At 42.3% G+C, this 25,314-nt stretch overlaps 1 protein-coding gene across 5 annotated transcripts in view; it reads right to left on the bottom strand.

Annotated features, from left to right (window-relative positions):
• LOC125243895 (adhesion G protein-coupled receptor E3-like) overlaps positions 1 to 25,314 on the bottom strand; it is a 108,022-nt gene that overhangs the window by 2,678 nt on the left and 80,030 nt on the right. For all 5 annotated transcript variants that reach the window (XM_048153757.1, XM_048153756.1, XM_048153758.1 and 2 more), the window contains 12 exons: positions 22,369 to 22,425; positions 15,103 to 15,134; positions 14,390 to 14,461; positions 14,070 to 14,262; positions 2,876 to 2,989; positions 2,563 to 2,744; positions 2,293 to 2,454; positions 2,009 to 2,215; positions 1,699 to 1,931; positions 1,435 to 1,501; positions 1,262 to 1,353; positions 1,015 to 1,177 (listed from right to left, as the gene is read on the bottom strand). In XM_048153757.1, the coding sequence (XP_048009714.1) occupies positions 1,015 to 1,177; positions 1,262 to 1,353; positions 1,435 to 1,501; positions 1,699 to 1,931; positions 2,009 to 2,215; positions 2,293 to 2,454; positions 2,563 to 2,744; positions 2,876 to 2,989; positions 14,070 to 14,262; positions 14,390 to 14,461; positions 15,103 to 15,134; positions 22,369 to 22,425 (1,574 nt within the window). The remainder of the gene's footprint in view (positions 1 to 1,014; positions 1,178 to 1,261; positions 1,354 to 1,434; positions 1,502 to 1,698; positions 1,932 to 2,008; positions 2,216 to 2,292; positions 2,455 to 2,562; positions 2,745 to 2,875; positions 2,990 to 14,069; positions 14,263 to 14,389; positions 14,462 to 15,102; positions 15,135 to 22,368; positions 22,426 to 25,314) is intronic.

Below are 25,314 nucleotides of genomic sequence, written 5' to 3' on the forward strand. Positions count from 1 at the left end.
TTTTGATTAGTCTGACCACAGAACAGTTTTCCACTTTGCCACAGTCCATTTTAAATGAGCCTTGGCCCAGAGAAAATGCCTGCACATCTGGATCATGTTTAGATATGGCTTCTTTTTTGACCTATAGAGTTTTAGCTGGCAACGGCGAATGGCACGGTGGATTGTGTTCACCGACAGTGTTTTCTGGAAGTATTCCTGAGCACATGTTGTGATTTCCATCACAGTAGCATTCCTGTATGTGATGCAGTGCCGTCTAAGGGCCCGAAGATCACGGGCATCCAGTATGGTTTTCCGGCCTTGACCCTTACGCACAGAGATTGTTCCAGATTCTCTGAATCTTTGGATGATATTATGCACTGTAGATGATGATAACTTCAAACTCTTTGCAATTTTTCTCTGAGAAACTCCTTTCCGATATTGCTCCACTATTTTTCGCTACAGCATTGGGGGAATTGGTGATCCTCTGCCCATCTTGACTTCTGAGAGACACTGCCACTCTGAGAGGCTCTTTTTATACCCAATCATGTTGCCAATTGACCTAATAAGTTGCAAATTGGTCCTCCAGTTGTTCCTTATATGTACATTTAACTTTTCCGGCCTCTTATTGCTACCTGTCCCAACTTTTTTGGAATGTGTAGCTCTCATGAAATCCAAAATGAGCCAATATTTGGCATGACATTTCAAAATGTCTCACTTTCAACATTTGATATGTTATCTATAATCTATTGTGAATAAAATATAAGTTTATGAGATTTGTAAATTATTGCATTCCTTTTTTATTCACAATTTGTACAGTGTCCTAACTTTTTTGGAATCGAGTTTGTAGTTTTGGCTCATTTGAACATTGTCACAGGAAGAAAATGGAAAAGTAACAGATTAAACAACTGCTTCTGACATTTCTCTCTAAAAGACACAGATTGACAAAATGACAGGACCTCCATGAAAACAACTGTTATAGTCTTTCATATTCAGATTTTGACATTGAATATGGTGGCAAATTGAGTGATGTCTGACCTCATTATTGAGGACACAATAGACCAGGAAGATGAAGGTTCCCTGCTGGGAGTTCAAGATCAGGAAGAGGATCTCCAGCTCCTTCCTGCCATTAGTGAAGAAACCCAGAATCCAGGAGCAACCAAGAACCACAAACTGAGCCAGTGTTTTAAATGTCATAATCCTGCAGAGAAACAGAGAGAGTTAATGTGTCTTTATTGACTGCATATATTTTTCAATGGAGTGATCAAATCATAATGTTTGTTACTTGGTCTGTTTCATCTGTGAAACTTCAGCGTTCAGATTTTTGAGAGTTGAGTTCAGTTTGATGATGATGTTGATGAAGAGAATCATGTTCAACTGAAAATTAGAAAAAGTAGAAATCACCTTTTTATCACTTTAATATGAACTAAAATCATGAGAAATAAGTGATGTGCTTACTGCTAGTATGACACAAACAGGACCCAGAAAACTCCAGATAAAACCTTTATCCATTTTAATCCAGCAGCTGTTTGGAGGAAAACACAATATAAGAACTAGATGAATCTGTCAAAAATACTATTTGACTTTTTTAATATTTTTAATATTGTATGTGTTTATACAGAGTGTGTAAAAATGTACTTTTATCAGATATAAGAAATGTCATAAAAGCCTGATTTATTTCATTTTAATTTAATTTATTTTAATTTATTTTAAACAACTCACTGTTCGCTGCCGTAGCCTTCAGGAAGCAGCCCGACAGACACAGCCACCACAACCAGAGCAACCGTATATCCAATCACACACAGGAATCCAGTGCTTAGCACCTCCCTCTTTTTGGAGCTGATCTGTGATAGGTTCCTCACGCAGATGAAGAGCAGCACAGCTTCAATGAACATCCACACAAAGCCGGAGAGAAAGAGGAAGTGCAGCACACCTGATATCGCGGCACACAACACCTGGAGATCATGAGAGACAGTTATGATGATTCTCAGTGAGGTTGTGCTGAGCTGTAGGGCTCCTTCATCATTCTCACCTGCTGAGGGCGTATGAGGTCCAGGAACTGTTGTGTGAGCAGGAACAGAAGGTGAGCCAACAGAAGACTGATGCAGATGTTGATCCGAGCCACATTATTCACTCCAGGACTCCACTGACAAAGGGCAAAGGTCAACAGGGCCAAACTGAAGAACACCAGCCCCACGATCACACACACCAAATTCAACAGATCCAGCTGTGAGTCGCTCTGAGAAAACATGTCAGAGTACATGAGTGCCAAATCTGTGCTGTTCTTCAATGGTCACTATGTAAATGTTCTCGTACCTCTGCTGGTCTGCTGGTTTGCATGATGAGAGCGAATGTCGACAGATGAACACAGGAACACACAGTGTAGTTGCTGTTGGTCTCTAAAACAGAACAACCATCTACAATCCATTCGCTGATATTCCAGTACACACAAGACAGAGAACCGTTGGGGTCAAACTCCTGGAAGATGAAGAAAGAACATGCAGAAATATTACAAGACTGAATATTAGATGTTTTCAGATGTTCATCAGTTCTCAGGTTGGTCAAAAACTCATTTCAGTCTCTCACTCTGATGTGTTTGAGGGTGAAGTTGACTGGTTTGGTAAGTTTAGTGTTGTTGGTTTTGGGAAGAGTAGCTGAGATCACAGTGGACATCATGGTTTTAACCGTATCATTTGATGTGTTGAAGAAGTCAGGCTTCAGTAGATTCTCCATTGTGTTGTAACCCATGAAAGCCACAGCAGCTGATCCTGTGTGACAGAAACAGAAGTTTACATGCAATACCATGCTAAAACAACAACAATAATAATAATAAAAAATAATAAAAAAAAATATTAATTTTTACAGAGAATCATTAATTCTACAGAGACATTTCACATACCTTTATTGTTCTTGGCAATCCCAATGAGATCAATGTCCACAGAAGAGTTTGTCGTGTCAAGTCGAGGGATTTTAGTTAAGGTGACACTTGGTCCAACCATGAAGACTTCAACCTCTGATTAAAAACAAACACGCAGTTGTGTGCTATATTAATTTATGTACAATATTTAACTTTTTTTTTTTTTTTAAATGAAAGTACAATTCAATCATTCAATTTGCACAAAAGACAAACAAATAAAATGACTATTCACTATTGTTGGATTTTCATCTCTGATATAATTTTGAACCCTTTAGGTTTGCTTTTATTTAATCCGCAAACTGAATAAATGTTAATCTAAGCACTATTAACTGTCTTCAGGAGGTCAAAGGTTAGATCTTACAGCACAGTAAATTCCCTGTCCTAAATCAACACCGCTCTGTTTTCATATTGAAACCAACAGCAGGATGTTAAAAGTAACACAGAAGCAGTTATTTAGATACTGAAAGGGTTAGTTCTCCCAAAAATGATTTTTTTTCTCATCAAGTACACACTCTCATGTAATTCCAAACACCTTTGTTTATCTTATGTTATTTTTGATGAAATCCAAGAGTTTTTTTTATCCCCAATAGAAAGCAACGTAATTACTGTCATTCAAGGTCCAGAAAAGTACTAAAGATATTGTTAAAACAGTCAACATAACTACAGTCTTAAAGTCCCCCTGTAGTCAATTATTTTATCCCTTAAAACTCATCTTTGATCACAAAAATGACATATTTAAAAAAAAAAAAAAAAATCAAGTGAAAAAAAAATGATTCATGTCTTAAAATAGCTTGAATGTAACTCTACACCCTTGCCTCATTTAATATACACGGATCAATGAATATGCAAATTAGCTCTGCCTCCACTCGCTCACACCAGCTCGGAGAGTCTACTGTTGCTGTAGTGATGAGCAATTTGTTGTTTGTGTTGTGGATATTTCAGAAAAAAGCTTGCTTCGCTTCATATATTCAGTTTAACAGCTGTGCAACTGAACTGCTCATATTTTCTGACACTTCAATTGTGTTTTAAATTATGAATTGGTAAAATGCCTTTGCAAAACAGTCTGAATCTATTTGCATTTGTTTGGACTGCTCTCTCACTGAATCACCTGAAGTGATTTCTCAGTAAAGCAGACAGTATCAAGAGAACAAGTAGCCATTTTCCTCTGTGAACATGCACTAAAAAGATGTCAATTTTGTTGCTTTTTGGAGTTTTTCAGATTTAAAAAAAAAAAAAAAAAAAAAAACATTCAGATGAAAGCCTGCTGGCACGTTGTTGTGATTGGTTACAAGGTAGTCTGTGACATCACAAACACCACCGATTTCAAACCGCGGGTTTTTTGTTTACTGCAGTTTCAAACATAAAATACTCAGCAATGGTGCTGACTTATGAATTTGCACATAGTTTGTCTCAAAGCATATTAAAAACACTACATAGGTATATAAACAACATTAAAAACTTGATTTTCACCACAGGGGGTCTTTAATGTTATGAAGTGACAAGACTCAATATTGTATTCCAAAAAAGAACGAAGGTCTTACAGGTTTGGAATGACATGAGAGTACTTAATGACAGAAATTTCATTTTTGGGTGAACTAACCCTTTAAGTGATTAAGTGAGTGATGATTGTTTGATTATTGAAGACGCCTGATGATAATGAGCAAAATCACTGGTGATTTTGATGCAAAGAATATTGCACCTGAAAGAACCATTTACTGGATCATCAAGAACTTCAAGGTGAGAAATTCAACTGCAATGAAGATGGCTTCAGAACGTCCCAGAGTGTCCAGCAAGTGCCAAGTCACCTCCTGAAGCAGGGATGGCTAATGTTGTTCCTGGAGAGCCACAGTCTTGCAGAGTTTAGCTCCAACCCTAATCAAAAACACCTAAACAAGCTAATCAAGGTCTGAAGGGTTGCTAGAAAGCTACAGGCAGGTGAGTTTTTAATCAGGGTTGCAGCTAAACTCTGCAGGGCTGAGGCTCTCCAGGACAAAACTTCACCACCCCTGTCCTGAAGAGTCATCATGTACAGAGCTGATCAATATTGGCAGCAGGTGTGTCTGAGAGCATCTGTACACACAGTCTTATTTAGAGCACTATCTCTGACTGTCTGAGTGACGTGTTAATTTTATCTTATTGATTATGACAGACCTGAGCTTCTTCAACTGAAGGATTTTTAAAAGTTGCTTTGCTCAAAAAAATCAATCAGACACACAGACATTAAGAATCCATGCGTATGCATTAACAATGGTGACAATAAAAAAGCTTCATGTTGCAGTGCATTCTGTGTCATGATTGATTACAGGAAGCAAATGCAAGTAACGCCGTTTATTGAACAACAAGCAGTAACAGAAACACAGTCAATGAGAACGTGCAGGCTACAGGTAGGCGCAGGGACTGAGATGGTCGGCTGGTGACGTGGCGTGGTGACTGAAGAGTGGCGGTGAGATAAATCCAGGATCCAGACAAAAGACAAGGCACGAAGACAGTAATCCACAGAAGACGACGAACAACTGGGACTCCGGTCAGGAACAGACGAGACAACCACGAACAGGACACCAAACAACGATCTGACAATGGAGACAGGAATGAGGTGAGTATTTAAGGACTGAGGGAATGAGCAGCAGGTGGGGAGAGTGATGGGTGGCAGCTGGGTCCAATAATCACCCACGTGGCCTGGGCACACCCACAAACACACTCGCACACAAACACAAACACACCCACTGCTGTCATAACACAGAGCACGCGACAAGAAGGAAACAATGCATCTGCGAACCGTGACAGTACCCCTCCTCCTAGGAATGCCTCCTGGCATTCCCCGACTCCCTTACCTGTCGATTGTAATCATCGATAAGGGTGTGATCCAGAATGTCCCTGGCAGGAACCCAACTCCTCTCCTCCGGACCGTAACCTTCCCAGTCCACCAAGTACTGAAATCCGCGTCCCCTCCGCCTAGAGTCCAGAATGCGATTTACCGAATAAGATGGTTCCCCATCTATGAGACGCGGCGGTGGGGGAACCGGGGCTGGCGGATTAGTCTCAGAATGAAAAACAGGTTTAATTTTGGAGACATGGAAGACGGAATGAATCCTCCTGTACACTGGAGGAAGTTTGAGGCGGACTGCCACCGGACTAATGATCTTGGTGACAGTGAACGGGCCAATGAATTTTGGAGCAAGCTTCTTAGAAACGGGTCGGAGAGGAATATCCTTTGTAGAAAGCCACACTCTTTGACCGACGACGTAAACCGGAGGCCTTGACCGGTGGCGATCGGCCTTGGCCTTGGTGCGTTCCCTCACTTGGAGGAGAGTCTCTCGGGCTCTCGTCCAAGTTCGGTGGCACCTCTGGACAAAGGCGTGGGCAGAGGGGACCGCGACCTCGGATTCCAGACTGGGAAAAATAGGTGGCTGGTAACCTACACTGCATTCAAACGGAGATAGGCCCGTGGACGACACTGGTAAAGTATTGTGTGCGTACTCCACCATTGAGAGTTGTTGACTCCAGGAGGAAGGATTCTTGGAGACCATACATCGCAACGCTCGCTCCAAATCCTGATTGGCTCTCTCAGTCTGACCATTGCTCTGGGGGTGAAACCCCGACGACAGACTAACAGTCGCCCCCAGCAATCTACAGAATTCCTGCCAAAATTTGGAAACGAATTGGGGACCCCTGTCAGAGACCACGTCTACCGGGAGGCCATGAATCCGAAAGACGTGGTCAATGATCGTAACCGCTGTCTCCTTGGCTGAGGGTAATTTGGGCAAGGGAATAAAATGAGCCGCCTTCGAGAACCGGTCCACTACGGTTAAAACAACCGTGTTCCCTTGGGAGGGTGGGAGGGCGGTCACAAAATCTAGCGAGATATGGGACCAGGGTCTCGAAGGGACTGACAGCGGTTGAAGTAACCCATCTGGGGCACGATTGGAAGTCTTACCAACAGCGCAGACTGAGCAAGCCAAGACAAAATCGCGAACGTCACGAGCCATGAGAGGCCACCAGAATCGTTGCTTAACCAAAAACTTAGTTCGACTGACTCCTGGATGACATGCCACGTTGGAACAATGACCCCACTGAATGACCCTGGACCGTAATCCCTCCGGCACAAATAATCGGTTTGGTGGGCACTCGGGCGGAGGCGTTACCCCTTCTAGAGCCGACTTGACTCTCGATTCGACCTCCCATGTGAGTGTGGAGATAACTAATCTCTCGGGAAAAATACACTCGGGAGTAGACGGGCGTTCGGAACGGTCAAAAATACGAGACAAAGAGTCGGGTTTGATGTTCTTGGAACCCGGGCGGTACGAGAGAGTAAAATCAAAACGTCCGAAAAAAAGTGCCCACCGAGCCTGCCTGGAGTTCAATCTCTTGGCAGTTCTGATGTATTCTAGGTTCTTATGATCGGTCCAGACGATAAAGGGTACCCCAGAGCCCTCTAACCAGTGGCGCCATTCCTCCAACGCTAACTTGACTGCCAGCAACTCTCGATTACCAATGTCGTAGTTACTTTCGGCGGGAGATAAACGATGAGAAAAAAACGCGCACGGATGCATCTTATCGTCCGCGGAAGCACGCTGGGACAACACTGCACCTACCCCCACCTCTGATGCGTCAACCTCCACCACAAACTGCCGTGATGGATCAGGGGCAACGAGAATGGGGGCCGAAACAAAGCGAGCCTTCAGTTTGGCAAACGCAGCCTCAGCTGCGTCTGACCACCTGAACGTAGTTCTGGGGGAGGTCAAGGCGATCAGAGGTGAGGCTAGTTGGCTGAAGTTGCGAATGAAACGCCGGTAAAAATTGGCGAACCCCAGAAACCTCTGTAGGGCCTTACGGGAATCTGGATTTGGCCAATCCACCACAGCCTTAACCTTCTCAGGGTCCATGCGTACTCCCTCAGTCGACACGATGTACCCTAGGAAAGGAACAGACTGTGCATGAAAAACGCATTTCTCCGCCTTGACAAAAAGCCCATTCACTAACAACCTCTGAAGCACTCGTCGAACGTGCTGTACGTGTTCCTGGAGAGATGAGGAAAAAATCAATATGTCGTCCAGGTAGACATATAAGAACTGATCGACCATATCTCTCAGCACGTCATTAACGAGTGCCTGGAAGACCGCTGGGGAGTTGGAAAGCCCGAACGGCATGACCAAGTATTCAAAGTGCCCCCTAGGGGTGTTAAAGGCGGTCTTCCATTCATCACCCTCCCTGATGCGGACCAAATGATAAGCATTCCTTAAATCCAATTTTGTGAAGACGGATGCTCCCTGCAACCTCTCAAAGGCTGAAGACATTAACGGCAAAGGATAGGTATTCTTTACCGTAATGTTGTTCAACCCCCGGTAATCAATACAAGGTCGCAGGGAACCATCCTTCTTCCCCACAAAAAAGAACCCCGCCCCCGCTGGAGAAGAGGAATGGCGAATGAACCCGGCTGCTAGTGAATCAGAAATATATTTCTCCATAGCCTCTCTTTCGGGGACCGAAAGTGAATATAACTTGCCTTTAGGCGGAGACTTCCCTGATACTAGATCTATGGCACAGTCGTAGGGACGATGCGGAGGAAGAGAAGCAGCCCTGGACTTACTGAACACCTCCTTCAGGTCCTGGTACTCAATGGGCACGGTAGACAGATCCACTGCTTCCTCCTGTAAAACAGAACCAGAAACAGACGAACAAGCAGAGACAAGACAAGACTTATGACACTCCTCACTCCAGGCCACAATGGAATTCTGGACCCAGTCTACCCGGGGGTTGTGTTTGGTGAACCAAGGATGACCAAGGACGACGGGGGTGTGAGGGGAATCAAAAATAAAAAACTTAATCCGTTCCGAATGGTTGCCAGCGGTGATGAGGGTGAGATCTTCAGTTTCGTGAGAAATGGTGGGAAGGCTCTGTCCGTTGAGTGCGTGAACAGCGATTCTGTCGGTGAGTGGTTTGAAAGGAATGTGGAACTTGGTGGCGAAAGATTGGTCCATGAAGTTACCTTCTGCCCCAGAATCCAGAAGTGCGTTGCAGTTGTGAAAGTGATGCGACCATCCCAATCTCACCGGGAGGAGGGTGGATGTGGTTGAGGACTTTCCAGCGGAGATCCCACCCGACAGTAGCCTCAAACTTACTGCCGGGCTTGCCCTTTTAACGGGCAGTTGTAAGCGAAATGGCCCGCCTTGCCACAATATAAACAAAGTCCTTGGGACCTCCGCCTCTCCCGCTCCTCCCGGGAAAGCCGAGCTCGACCCACCTGCATGGGCTCATGATCTTGAAGGGGACTGACCGTGTCCCCGCCGCTGGACCTCAGGACTTCCTCACTCCTGTGGGCTGGACTTCTCCGCTCGGCCCTGGTCAGCCGAGCATCCACCCTGAGCGCCAGGTCGACAAGACCATTAAACGTGGTGGGGAGGTCCAGCGTGTAGATCTCCCTTTGGACACGGTCAGCCAACCCATGCAGGAACATGTCCCACTGCGCCTCCTCGTTCCAGTGACACTCTGCCGCCAATGTACGAAATTCGATGGAATAGTCAGACACCGACTTCTCTCCTTGGCGTAGTTCCGCCAACTGTCTGGCGGCTTCTCTCCCCGCGACTGAGCGGTCGAACACTCTCTTCATCTCTGCGGAGAGTGACTGGAACGAGGTACAGCAGGGGTCTTGGTTCTCCCACACCGCCGTTCCCCAGAGCGACGCCTTCCCCGTCAAAAGCGTCAGTACGAAAGCCACTCTGCTTTGTTCGGTGCTGTAGGTGCGGGGCTGCAGAGCAAAGTGCATGGTACAATGAGTCAGAAAAGCTCTGCAAAATCCTGGTTCACCTGAATAAGCTTCGGGTACAGGGAGACGAGGCTCCGAAGCGGCGACGCTCGCTGGTGTGGGTGGGGAAACGGCCGGTGTGGGCGGCGCAGCGGGGACACGAAGCAGCTGGACTTGCTGGGTGAGCTCGGACACCTGCGCCACGAGAGCCTGCACGGCTCTTCCCGTCTCGTTGAGGTTTCTCTCCTGCGACTCCATTCGACGAATGCTGCTGTTGACGAAATCCTCCAGCGAAGACTGCTGAGTGCTTGCTGCTTCCGTAGCGAGGTCAGATCGTTCTGTCATGATTGATTACAGGAAGCAAATGCAAGTAACGCCGTTTATTGAACAACAAGCAGTAACAGAAACACAGTCAATGAGAACGTGCAGGCTACAGGTAGGCGCAGGGACTGAGATGGTCGGCTGGTGACGTGGCGTGGTGACTGAAGAGTGGCGGTGAGATAAATCCAGGATCCAGACAAAAGACAAGGCACGAAGACAGTAATCCACAGAAGACGACGAACAACTGGGACTCCGGTCAGGAACAGACGAGACAACCACGAACAGGACACCAAACAACGATCTGACAATGGAGACAGGAATGAGGTGAGTATTTAAGGACTGAGGGAATGAGCAGCAGGTGGGGAGAGTGATGGGTGGCAGCTGGGTCCAATAATCACCCACGTGGCCTGGGCACACCCACAAACACACTCGCACACAAACACAAACACACCCACTGCTGTCATAACACAGAGCACGCGACAAGAAGGAAACAATGCATCTGCGAACCGTGACATTCTGGGTGCACCAATCAAAACTCATCCATGGCTCCCAGCATGAATTGTGTCATGAATAAATTATGAGCTTAATTGTCTTTCTTAGTAATTTCTTTTATTACTATTTTCTTTAAATTTTGATGTGATTTTTTAGTTGCTTGTTTTGTGATGTTCTCCGTTTACCTGAATATCCTGTTTACAGGTCCTTCTAAAAAAATTAGCATATTGTGATAAAGTTCATTATTTTCCGTAATGTAATGATAAAAATTAAACTTTCATATATTTTAGATTCATTGCACACCAACTGAAATATTTCAGGTCTTTTATTGTTTTAATAACACAGTTTTATTGTATTGTTCTCAAAAAATTAGCATATCATGAAAAGGTTCTCTAAACGAGCTATTAACCTAATCATCTGAATCAACTAATTAACTCTAAACACCTGCAAAAGATTCCTGAGGCTTTTAAAAACTCCCAGCCTGGTTCATTACTCAAAACCGCAATCATGGGTAAGACTGCCGACCAGAAGGCCATCATTGACACCCTCAAGCGAGAGGGTAAGACACAGAAAGAAATTTCTGAATGAATAGGCTGTTCCCAGAGTGCTGTATCAAGGCACCTCAGTGGGAAGTCTGTGGGAAGGAAAAAGTGTGGCAAAAAACGCTGCACAACGAGAAGAGGTGACCGGACCCTGAGGAAGATTGTGGAGAAGGACCGATTCCAGACCTTGGGGGACGTGCGGAAGCAGTGGACTGAGTCTGGAGTAGAAACATCCAGAGCCACCGTGCACAGGCATGTGCAGGAAATGGGCTACAGGTGCCGCATTCCCCAGGTCAAGCCACTTTTGAACCAGAAACAGCGGCAGAAGCGCCTGACCTGGGCTACAGAGAAGCAGCACTGGACTGTTGCTCAGTTTTGCATGTCATTCGGAAATCAAGGTGCCAGAGTCTGGAGGAAGACTGGGGAGAAGGAAATGCCAAAATGCCTGAAGTCCAGTGTCAAGTACCCACAGTCAGTGATGGTCTGGGGTGCCATGTCAGCTGCTGGTGTTGGTCCACTGTGTTTTATCAAGGGCAGGGTCAATGCAGCTAGCTATCAGGAGATTTTGGAGCACTTCATGCTTCCATCTGCTGAAAAGCTTTATGGAGATGAAGATTTCGTTTTTCAGCACGACCTGGCACCTGCTCACAGTGCCAAAACCACTGGTAAATGGTTTACTGACCATGGTATTACTGTGCTCAATTGGCCTGCCAACTCTCCTGACCTGAACCCCATAGAGAATCTGTGGGATATTGTGAAGAGAAAGTTGAGAGACGCAAGACCCAACACTCTGGATGAGCTTAAGGCCGCTATCGAAGCATCCTGGGCCTCCATAACACCTCAGCAGTGCCACAGGCTGATTGCCTCCATGCCACGCCGCATTGAAGCAGTCATTTCTGCAAAAGGATTCCCGACCAAGTATTGAGTGCATAACTGAACATAATTATTTGAATGTTGACTTTTTTTGTATTAAAAACACTTTTCTTTTATTGGTCGGATGAAATATGCTAATTTTTTGAGATTTTTTGAGAATTTTGGGTTTTCATGAGCTGTATGCCAAAATCATCAGTATTAAAACAATTAAAGACCTGAAATATTTCAGTTGGTGTGCAATGAATCTAAAATATATGAAAGTTTAATTTTTATCATTACATTATGGAAAATAATGAACTTTATCACAATATGCTAATTTTTTGAGAAGGACCTGTAATTGTTACCTTTGTTAAGATTCATACACTAATTCTTGATGTCTGTGTGTGTCTAAATGATAAAGTAGTTCAAACCTTTATATGCAGAGTCTAATACTGTAAAGTTACAGGATTGCTATATCTAATCTTTGTGTTATTAAATATCAACCATATAATCAGATATCAAACTCTATATGAGATCAGAGAATCAGGTCACTCTATGGTAATTATGTCACCATTAAAACATAACCAACACCTGATTACTTTTTTCTCTGGGTTTTCTTTGTCATAATAAACGTCGTTTAAAAGCAGACAGAAAAAAGTATAATGCTAAAAAGTCAAGGGTCAAGAGCCCAACTAAAGCAAACACTAATCACCATAATGGCAACTTAAAATTGTGTGACTTTTCTTTCATTAATTCAGCAGGTGTTCATCACTAATGCTCATACATAACTCAATGACTTAATTATCTCATTAACTTTATTATTTCTATTAACTTTAACACACTTGAGTGTGGACTCATAGCATCGTTAGAATAGTCCATGTGACTACAGTGGTTTAACCTTAATGTTATGAAGCGACGAGAATACTTTTTGTGCGCAAAAAGTAAAGACTTTATTCAACAATTTTTTCTCTTCTGTGACAGTCTCTGACATTGTTCATGTGAGCACCACGACACATTCGTGTGATGCTGACGTAGAACCCCAAACCACTGCACTGTATTTACAATGTGTGGTAGTTGCTTTCTATGAAAGTAAGCTCTCAGATTTCATCAAAAAAATATATATATCAATTTGTGTTCCGAAGATGAATAAAGGTCTTACAGGTTTGGAACAACATGAAGGTAAGTAATTAATGACAGAATTGGGGAATTTACTGTGAATTTACTTTGAGTATTACTCAAGTGATTCAGTTCCCAACTAGTTTTGCTTCCAAATATCCTTAAAATCAAACATTTATGGTTTTTCAGGATGAGTGATTTTCAGGACACCTGTCCATCTGACATCTGTGTAATTTGACGAGCTTCTACCAAATAATGAATGAATTTGTCTGATCTCTTTCAAAACATTTGTAACTCTTCACAATTACATAGTTACTGTAGCTGTAGCATTAATCATTGTTGCTGTCTGTCACCTGTGATCCTCTGCTGCTCTCTAGACTAAACCCAGATAGCAAGCATCCATAGAAATAATGTTAAATCAATGTTAATGTGTAAGTGTTAACTGCATTGAATCAACGTCACTTTTGCACCCGCAATTAATGTTGAAATGTTATTAAAAAAAAATCAATGATAATGAATCAATCAATGAATCAATGTTTCAATATGATGTTGGTTCAACATCATTCTTGCACTCTCAGAAAATGAAACAACAACTACAACTGACTTAAAGCCACACTGCCTGAAATCAACTGCAAATAAAAGAACTTGGTGTCCTTTATTTGCAGCTGATGTCAGGCTGTATGTATTTAAAAACCAAAATATCTGAATGGTTTACTTAATGAATGACTTAATGAATCAATAAAGACATTTACCATTGGCAGTTTTAGCTTCTTATTTAGAGTATAATTTTATTTAAAAAATAATTTTACATTTTGATATAGTAATACAAAAAGTTATAGTTCACCCAAAAATAAAAATGATCAGTCATCATTTACTCACCCTCATGGTCCAAAAGAGTATGTGTAATAAATTCTATGTTGAATCAAATCAAATATTTCTTGTTGAAGCCACTTTTTTTGTAATGTCTATTTGATCCTTCACACATAATGACTTTATATTATCTTTTGGGAGTAATTTCTCAGCAAAATTTGATTTGCAATTAATCTGAGATTAATTAGATTAAAAATCTGAATTGCTTGACAGCCCTACCAAAAACTGTTTCTGCACTTACCAACAGCAGCAAGAGCCAAACTGACATTGTCACTTGTGTCTGTCGGCTTCACCAATGTAGAGATGAGTTTCTCACTGGTTTTTAACACACGGTTTCCATGGGAGGCGAGTTCAGTTGGGCTGACTGATGATGATGACGAGTCTAAAATCTTCTCTGAAGCGTTGAAGGCCATAGTCAAAATGTTTGTCACAGTCTAGTTTATTGATCAGATAAATAGACTCACAGTAAATGTCAACAGAGCCAACACAGTCAACACTGTTTTGTCAATCATCTATTATCTACAGTATGTAACTGACAAATATGATTTTATCAAGACTTACAGTGACAGAGAGCACTTGAGATGATGTAATGTTCTCGATCTGCTCAAGTAGATTTTCGAAACAGTTCGGACTCTGAAAACACAATTGTGAAAGCAGTATTTGTTGATTTTGATCATGTTTTTCAAGAATAACAGGGAACCAAACATGTATTTTTACTGTACTGAAGAACACTGTGAAGATCCTTCAGTGATGTTAGTACAGACATACAACACACATCTATCAACAATAAATAGACAAGCACATTCATATTTCAAATAAGTTAAAATTCACATTTAATTGTACTGCTCTTTGGACTAATTAGTTAAAAAAAAAAAAAAAAAAAAAAAACACCATTTCCATTCCATGTGTTCTAGGGAGTAAAATTGCCAATTCCTGAAAAACTGGCAGAAAACACCAGTAATAAAAATTGAAGCTGCTGCAACCAGACATGAAACACAATAATAAACGCTGTCATGTCATCTTTTGTTTAGATGCCTGATGTTCATGATTGTGTGTAACAGGTCTGGTAGGTAATTATACCAAATCATTTTGACAGGCATTTCAGAATAACTAAAACCAAATTTTAGATGGTGTGTGATGAAGCTGATTAGTTCAGTAATCACATAATCTTATGCAATATCCCAAAATGTGCATAAAATACATGGATGGAAACATGGCTGTTGATAGGAGCTGTGAGTCTAACTCTAAAACGTAATTTCATAGACTCAACTTACGGTGCATCCTTCCTGCAGTGTTATATTTATACCTGCAATGACAGAAATCAGCATGAAGACAATCGAGAAATTGAAAATTCAGCAGGGTCAGACAAAACTAAACTAAACAAAACATCTCAGGTTACAGATGTAACCCTGGTTCCCTGAGTAGGGAACGAGACGCTGCGTGGCAACGCATTGGGAACCTTCTGTGTGATGTCGTCACTGAAGCACTCATGTATCTAACCAATCGCGTAGCGAGACATCAGAGACGGGTGACGTCACGGACCAGGAAACTATAAAGCATACCCGGATGCAGAGAACGCTAGCTTCTGGGATAAGTCTGAAGCAAGCACTCGCAAGTATGCAGGGGGTACGGCAAGAGACGCAGTGTCTCGTTCCCTACTCAGGGAACCAGGGTTACATCTGTAACCTGAGACGTTCCCTTTCGTGGGAACTGTCGATGCTGCGTGGCAATGCATTGGGAATGCAATCCCAACTGTGCCGTAGCTTCATATACTTGCCAATGTTAGTGACAAAATAGACCCCGGAGTGGAGCCAACATCAAGGGTATAAACCCTGATAAATGTGTGCTGGCATGACCATTCAGCTGCATCACAGATACCATTAATGGATATTCCAGACATCAGAGCCTTTGATGCCGCCATACCCCTAGTGAAATGGGCGCGAACAGCAAATGGAGAGGGCTGTCTGGCCGATTCATATGCAAGTGAGATGGCCTCAACCACCCACTTGCTCATCTTCTGCTTAGTTGCTGGGCCCCCTTTCTTAGGGGACCCATAACAGACAAACAATTGGTCTGATTTTCGCCACAGGGCAGCTCTGTGGGCATAAGCATCCAAAGCCCTCAACGGGCAGAGCAGATTCAGTTTTTCCTGATCCGAAGACTCGAAGGGAGGAGGATAGAAGGCCTGGAGTACAATGGGACCTGGGACATTGGTGGGGACCCTGGCACATAGCCAGGTCTAGCGTGAAGGAATGCTTTCACCATCCCGCCATCGTGTTGTCCGTACGGACCAACACGTAGTGGCCACTCAGGTCTGGGAGTAAGTGTTTCAGTGCTAGAAACACCGCCATCATCTCCAGCCGATTTATGTGCCAGGAGAGCTGATGGTCCTCCCATAGACCCTGAGCCGAGCGACCATTCATGTTCGCTCCCCCAGCCCGTGAGGGAAACATCTGTCGTAAGCATTACGTGACGACGAGGAGTTCCCAGCACGGGTCCCTGGGACAGGAACCAAGGCTTTTTCCACATGACCCGAGCACGAAGGCATCGCCGCGTGACTTTGATCATGCGAAAAGGATTTCCCCTCAGGGAAAACCCCTTGGTCCTGAGCCACCACTGTAAGGGTCTCATGTGCAGAAGGCCAATAGTAATCACGTTGGACGCAGCTGCCATCAGACCCAACAGTCTCTGAAACTGTTTTACAGTGAGAGTGGTTCGAAGGGAGCCTCAGCTAACCCTTGTAATACCACAGCCAGGTCCCCAGGCCGGCCTCAACCTCAGTGTGCCACGGAGGAAGCGAGTAACAAGGGGGTCTCGACCCACCGAGAAGCCACCATCAAGAGAAGCATGAAAGGCTGAGATAGCCGCGACATAAACCTTCAAGATTGAAGGCGATAGGCCCTCCGAGAATTTTTCTTGGAGAAATCTTAGCACAAAGCTGATAGGAGAGTGGACAGGGTCCATATTATTCTGTCTCCAGCAAGCAGAAAATAAATTCCATTTATAGGAATAAAGCTTCCTTGTGGCGGGAGCTCTGGAGTTAAGGATGGTCTCCACAACCTCAGTTGGAAGACCAGCATCTATGAACCTGGCCCCCTCAGAGGCCAGGCCCATAGCTTCCACAGTTCTGGGCGGGGATGTATTATCGAGCCGCCCGCTTGCGACAGGAGTTCCTGTCTAAGGGGAAGCTCCATTGGGAAGCCATCTAGTAAGGACACTAGGTCCGAGAACCATATTCTGTTTGGCCAGAAGGGGGCTACCAGTATTAGGCTGACCCCTTCCCGGACAAATAGGTCGACTTCCGCTCGACCAAAATTTTTCCATAGGAGATCCACCACTTCTGGGTGGAGTCTCCACTCCCCGGGCCTCGGCCCCTGCCTCGACAGGCCGTCTGCTCCCTTTATACCCCAGGATGCAAGTTGTCTTCAGAGAGAGCAGCTTCCCTAGGGACCATAGGAGGATCCGACGGGCCAAGTAGTAAAGTTGGCGAGACCGCAGACCCCCCTGATGGTTTATATATGAGACCACCGCCATGTTGTCCGTGCGGACCAACACGTGATGGCCTCTCAGGTCTGGAAGAAAGTGTTTTAGTGCTAAGAACACTGCCATCATCTCCAGCTGATTTATGTGCCAGGAGAGCTGATGGACCTCCCATAGGCCCTGAGCTAGGCGACCACTCATGATCGCCCCCCAGCCTGTGAGGGAAGCATCTGTCGTAAGCATTACATGACGACCAGAAGTCCCCAGCACGGGTCCCTGGGACAGGAACCAGGGATCTTTCCACATGGCCAGAGCACGAAGGCATCGCCGCGTGACTTTGATCATGCGAAAAGGATTTCCCCTCAGAGAAAATCCCCTGGTCCTGAGCCACCACTGTAAGGGTCTCATGTGCAGAAGGCCAAAAGGTATGACGTTGGACGCAGCTGCCATCAGACCCAACGGTTTCTGGAACTGTTTTACAGTGAGTGACTGGCCTAACTTCACCCCTTTCACGGCTGCGAGAATGGAACTCACACGAGCAGGAGACAAATGTGCCTGCATCGTAGTGGAGTCCCAAACTACACCTAGATAAGTGGTAGTCTGAGCCGGAACTAGCACACTCTTTTTGGCATTGAGCCTCAGCCCAAGCCTTTTCATGTGGGACAGAACATCATCTCGATGCTGAACTACTAGTTGCTCTGATTGAGCTAGAATCACTTTCTATGTAATTCAGTACAAGGTCTCAGCGGAGCCAGCACTGCATCCACGCACTTCGTGAATGTGCGGGGTGATAATAACAGGCCGAAAGGAAGAACCCTGTATTGGTAACCTTTGCCCCCGAAAGCAAACCTGAGGAACTTCCTGTGAGAAGGATGGATGGACACCTGAAAGTACGCCTCTCTCAGGTCTATCGCCACAAACCAGTCCTCGGACCTGATCTGTGGGATAATCTGTTTAACCCTCTGGAGTCTGAGGCTGATTTGGGGCTTGGAGAAGTTTTGACATGCCCTGACATTTGTGCTTTTTTCAGTTGTTCATAAACATATAAATGACAAAAGTGTCATTACACTGTATTCAGCACAAACTAGGCTACAATAATATGTGAGGAACATGTATGTACATGTTTGTATTTTTGAAGGAATAATGTTTATGCGTGGTTATTGAAAAAACAAAAAAACTTAAGTCACTGAAATAAGGCCAAAAAAAGTATATTAAATCTGTGTTCACAAGACTTCTGGGTATTGGAGGTTGTAGACTAGAGTTTTTGCTTCAGAATTATGTAAAAATTATGCTGACTACTCTTTCATATAAAACAATAGAGAGATTTACATTTTGTAAGACACTTTTTGTCAAGAAACACAGTATGCGTGGAGGTGTGAATCTGCATGAATAATGGACCATTTACACCTGAGAAGACAAAATAATTGCATAATAATGACCTGAAATAACTTGCATATTAATGAGGCCTTTCAGTCAGGTAGACTGTGAAAAAAACCCTCTGTAATAATGTCTCAGCTCATCATAAACAGCAATACTGTGAAATATTATTACAATTTAAAATAATTGTATTATATTATATTCTTTAAAATATAATTTATTTATGTGATGCAAAGTGTCTGAACAATTATGTTACCTCTGTGGCATTTCATATAGGCTTTTAGCTTAAAAGCATGCACATTTGGAGAAATATTGATGGATTCTTATATATTTATGTAAATTTTCTATACTGAGAAATAATATTTATTGTCATCACTATGAGTGCTGGATACTGTGTTTTTAATTCATACTTGCAGCCGGAGGGCGCTCTCTGTGCATATTTAGTCCACAAATTATTCTAAAGAAGAAGAGGACATTTCAGGAATGGTGTTTTTAATTCATACTTGCAGCCGGAGGGCGCTATCTGTACACCTTTAGGCCACAAATTCATATAAAGAAGAAAAGGAACTAGGAACTAACGGCATGTCTTCTAGAGATCGCTAACCATGGCTTTACCATCCAAATAAACACTTTTCAAGACAATAAATACACGACTGAGACGATGAATGCATGTATTGCCTCTGAATTTGCGTCTGAATAGCGCTGACTCCATGGGCGTGGCCGCATTAGCGGGTAATGAGCTGAATCACAGACTTCTGACATGGCTCTCTTTTCATACAGATTACATAAACACAGAATGTTTGTTTTTTATTTGACTTACACGATTTAAAACCTGACATTTCAACGTTTCTTTAGACGTAAGTGTCATTTTTTTTGTCATTAATATTCATAAGTTACAGTTCATTTTCTGAGAACTATCAGATTGGAGTTCGTTCAGAGGGAGAGGAGAGATCACGCATCATGTTAGTTTATTTTACAAAAAGCACAACATTGTGTTTTTACTCTGAGTGTACACAAATAAAAGAAGACATTCTATAGTTTCAATTGATATATTACTTATGTCTCTATGACAAGAAATGACGGAGTATTTTAAGTCTGTTTTGCTGCAATGTGAAAAAAATCCTGCAAAACGCGCCGGCGCGTTTTCAGACCTCAGAGAGTTAAGTATAAGCATCTTGAATTTGAGCTTTCATATTGAACGATTTAACACATGTAAATCTATGATAGGACACATCCTTCTTTGGAACAATGAAGTAGCGGCTTCAGAAGCCTGACAGCTTGCTGGGAGGAGGAACCCTTTCAATAGCTCCTTTTCGTAAGAGTGTCATAACCTCTTGTTCCATAACCAGAGACTGCTCAGGGTCACCACTATGGGAAAGACCCCATTGAATCTGGGCGGGCGAGACCCTGTAACCCTTTTCTATGATGAGCAGCACACATTTTGATATATTCGGTAGAAGTTTCCATTCTGCCATAAAATCTACTAAGGGAACCAGTCTCTCGAGACTGGCCTCTGGTGTTTTTGAGCACTTGATTCGACGTTCTGGAGCGGCGCACCGGCAGAAAACAGATGAATCAAGTCATGACCGGCTCTCCTCGGAGGGTCGGTGGAGACCGCTGCGCCCTGACGCACACTGGGTGGCAGGGTTTTTATAACGGCCCCCTAAGGGCGCCAAAGGGGGACGGGTGTCAGATATTCTAACACAGGACCCCCTCCGGAGGGGGCTGCCCTCATGGATCCTGGCCCACAGATGTCAGGACCTCTTTGAAGCCTTCTTGGTGATAATAACAGTCCGCAGATCTTTCTTACTTCACAAAGACTTCAGCTGTGTCACCTGTCCCGGTCCCCAAGCTTTCTGCGGGGGAGCAAGGGTGGTGACACCCTTTTCCTTTAAATTCCTCAGAATTTAATGTATTCAATATTTCATTTAATCCTTAAATTAAATGCAGGCCAAAACAGTCAAAAATGACAGGCTGAATATAGTAGAATACAAAGAGAATTGCAGCTCGTAATAGTTTGCAAGGTATTATAGGGAAAGAGAGAAAGGGAAACTCCCGTCTGCTCAGTTCCCTCCAGATATATATAAACACATTACATACAATATATACTACGTGCACGCAATCTATGCGCAGCCTCGGCAAACGCAAGATCCGAGCGAGCCATATATTTTTTGTTGCACACTTAATCTACGCGCTGTCTCGGCAAACGCGAGATTCGAGCGATATATTCCTTATTGCAGGCTTATTCCACACGCTGCCTCGGCAAACACGAGATCTAAGCCTCGTGTTAGACTTTTATTCCCTCGAGAATAAAGCCAACAGGAGTGGAGATAAAAACTCCCGCTAGTGCATTTCTTTCTTTACACTCCGGGAAATTTTATGAATGAACCGCCAGCTGCTTTGGTTTTGAACTGACGTGCATGCTCCACTCCCTAACACGATGTGCGTGAGGTGGCGAGTCCTCAGATCGATATCACAATATCCACCTCCTCAGAGCTGGGCATGTGAAATACCGGTGCCTCAACCCGGGGAAAGAAACCACAGAGCGTACTTCCACCTGGGAGACGGCACTGAATCTGGCAGGTAAGGGCAGAGAAAGGGCATCGCCCGTCTCTAACCCCTCTGTCAGATCCATTTGTGAACCCCACGAATGGCTTCTTTTTCGCAATCCGCGGGGAACACTGGAACACAGTATTCTGAGAGCGAGTTTCTTTTTTACAGTGCACACAGACGGCTCCCTCGAGAGCTGCCCGGGCTTACTCAACTCCCATTTAACTGCTGTTTCTCGCCATAATACGTGTCTTTTATATATATATATATATATATATATATATATATATATATATATATATATATATATATATATATATATATATATATATGGATTGGTGTGAGATACTCTTGTCCTCAGACAAAGATATCGTGACTTGTTTATATGAAATAAGACAAACAACACCAAATAAGACACACGATAACATGGAGTGCTTGCTGAAGACACAGAAGCTAGCGTTCTCTGCATCCGGGTATGCTTTATAGTTTCCTGGTCCGTGACGTCACCCGTCTCTGACGTCTCGCTACGCGATTGGTTAGATACATGAATGCTTCAGTGACGACATCACGCAGAAGGTTCCCAATGCGTTGCCACGCAGCGTCGACAGTTCCCACGAAAGGGAACTAAAGCCCTTGTATCCATTTGTAGTGTTTTATTACTTTGAACTTAGTCCAGAGTGAAAGTCAGTGTCTCACTTTAAGGCCGTTCTGATGTTGCTCCTTTAGGACCAAAACTCATGTTACCAGCCCATATAACTATCAGTAAGAAATCAATATTAAACAATATTAAAAGATTAGCAGCAGTCAGAATGAAAGAAAGCAATGATCAAAAATAAAATGATGGATGCGACCATAAATGTGGGAATGAAGAGAAGTTGCCTTTTTCCCATATATGGACATAAAATCTAAATCTATCTCATCTCAGTCTATTAAAAAAAAAGTAAAAAAAAAAACTCACTTATATACAGTAGCTTGTGTGCAGACATGTGTAAATTGTATACAATGATCTGCAACTGCACATTTTACACACTCAATCCTTATCTTTATTTAGAGACACAAACACACTCATGTTCAATTCTACAGATCCTCAAACATTCAGCCAAAACACAATCCAACAGAGGAAACTACATTACCAGCTGATGTCGTCTCTGGTGTGACTGTTGTAAAGGCTGCACTGATGTCAGTAACATCTGAAAAAAAGATGAATATCAATGAATTGACAAATGCAAATAAATAAAATGAAAATATATTTGCCAATACAGTAAGGCTCTAGCACAGTGGTTCTCAACTCCAGTCCTCAGAACCCATTGCTCTGCACATTTTGTATGTCTCTCTTATCTGACACACTCAGTTCAGTTCATGGAGTCTCTCCTAACGAGCTGATGATCTGAATCAGGTGCGTTAAATAAGGGATACATACAAAATGTGCAGAGCAGTGGGTCCAGAGGACTGGAGTTGAAAAACACTGCTCTAGCAAATCTACTACAAGAAATTAGAATTGTTTGTGTGTTATCAGCTTGAGCACACTGTGTTTGTCTATTGTTGTGACTTAGATGAAGATCAGATCACATTTTATGGGAAATTACTGCAGAAAACCAATTCATTCCAAGGGGTTCACATATTGGAGTCAGAAAAAAACATTGTTCTCTCATATTAGTAGTCATGTGAAACAGAAAGCCATGGCTGGACAGTTTGACCCTGGTTTGCTAAAAATTGTAAACAACAATGGGAATATACTTCAGAGATCCTTAGAGGTTTTACTCATAATAATTTCTACACAGTTAAATCTCTGCTCAGAGAGTTCCCTCTCTATATAGTGTTAAAGTAACACTGAAGCAGAGTTAAAGTTAATGAGATAATTAAGCGATTAAGTAAGTGATGATTGAGCATTAGTGATGAACACCTGCTGTTAACAATCATTAAAGAAAAGAGAAACATAAGAACTACACCTGACTTCAGCTACAGCCTTAGATGAAATCAACTGAAGATAAAAGGCATCAAATCTCTCAAGACCTGATTAAACATCTCCACAAACAGCATTATCATTTATTGCTAACCAGACTGACTTTTTCACATGTATACAGAAGTATTGAGAATTTGCTTATTGCAAATCAGCAGAGGTGGGTAGTAACAAAGTAAATTTACTTCGTTACATTTACATGAGTATTTTTTTTTGAAAATGTTGTACTTTTTAGAGTAGATTTAAATGTGGGTACTTTTACTTTAACTTGAGTACATTTGTAATGAAAAATCTGTACTTTTACTTCGCTACGTTTGGCGACGTTCCTCTCATCACTTTATTGTAATGCAATACTGTAAGAAATGCGTAGTTTATTCCAAGCACGCTGTCTCTTTTTTCATGAACGATGCCCCATTCACAAATGACTCACACTTCACAAATCACACTTTTGAGTCGATTCTGTTCAAAGACTTGATCAAACAAGTTGGCAAAACTGACTTTTGAATGATTTGTTCAGTCCCGCACGCACTGAATCGTCTGAAGCGGTTTCTCACTCGGAGCGTTGGATGAAATGGCAGTGGATCTACAGTCAATTAAAAGCAAATCTGCAAATGCATCCTATATTGTTTTCCAGCGATGAATATCTTTATTAGTTAAACTGCGTATGCTGTCTGTGAACAATTCCATGCAGATAATGATTTCATTTTATTTCAGGGCTGCAACGATTAATCGCGATTAATCGTTTGCAAAATAAAAGTCTGTGTTTACGTAATGTATATGTGCATATATAAATATAAAATTTTTCTTAAATATATACATGAATGTGTGTGTATTTATATATACATAATTGTTATACATAGAACACACACATATATATTACGTAAACACAGACTTTTATTTTGCAAACGATTAATCGCGATTAATCATTGCAGCCCTATTTTATTTCAATTCATATAGCCAATAGCCTACATTTTACAACCAAGCAGATTATTATGCCACGATAACATTGTAGCATTTCTTTACAGTTTTTATGGACATATATCTTAATTTATACATTAAATAAGCTACCATTGTTCGGAGATTATGAAATGAACACCAGCGGTTGCGCAATGGCGGCGCCGGCGACCTGTCCGTCTTGAAAATGAATGCCTTTGCGTTGACACAATTAACCAGTTTACACGCGCATGCAGAAATGTACATTTGATTACATTTTGGAGAACAGACAGAAGAAGATCCGTCAATGTGCATTTGATCATTGTTTGTGTTCAGATGTTCAGAGGTTATGAGCGCGAACACATCGAGTTTCTCTCTTCTTTCAAATGTAGCTGTATACGTTATTATTATACAAAGCAAAGGAAGTGCAGTGGTATTTGGGCAACAGATGCCAGAAATAATGCTTGTCTCTTCTGTGTTTGTTGCAAAGATATCTAATTATGATAATAATTTAAATATCTATATAAATCATAACATGCTATTGTATTGTTGTGTGTGTGTGTGTATATATATATATATATATATATATATATATATATATATATATATATATATATATATATATATATATGTTACAAAGTAACTAGTAACGAGCTACTTGAGTAGATTTTCATTGGATAGGCTACTTTTTTACTCTTACTCAAGTAACTATTATTACTTTAAGTTACTATTATTACTTTCACTTTTACTTTGAGTACTTTTTTTATTTTACTTTGGATACTCTACCCACCTCTGCAAATCAGGTAACATATTCGGTTTGTAAGGCATTTGAATAAACATTACAAAATGGTCTCCAAATAGCTCCATTAAACAAATGCCACCGTAAAGCTTCAGTGCTGAAGATGAACAAGTATTACCACTCAGGTTTTTAGCATGAACACTTATCATACAATCCTCAACAGTGGTGACAATAATTATTCATACTGCAGTGCATGATGGGAGTTCTGTACTATGGTGATGCATGAAGCATTTTTTATCACCATTGTTGAGATTCATATGCTGATTCTTTGTCTGTGTGTTTTTAAATAACACAGTAGTTCAAAATCTTTTATGCACTACAAAGCTGTAATTTCACAGGACTGCTAATGCAAAACCTAAATGACAAATCACATATGATTAGTTATTT

The sequence above is a fragment of the Megalobrama amblycephala genome, linkage group LG13, assembly GCF_018812025.1.
Source record: "Megalobrama amblycephala isolate DHTTF-2021 linkage group LG13, ASM1881202v1, whole genome shotgun sequence".
In the NCBI taxonomy this organism is placed as follows: domain Eukaryota; kingdom Metazoa; phylum Chordata; class Actinopteri; order Cypriniformes; family Xenocyprididae; genus Megalobrama; species Megalobrama amblycephala.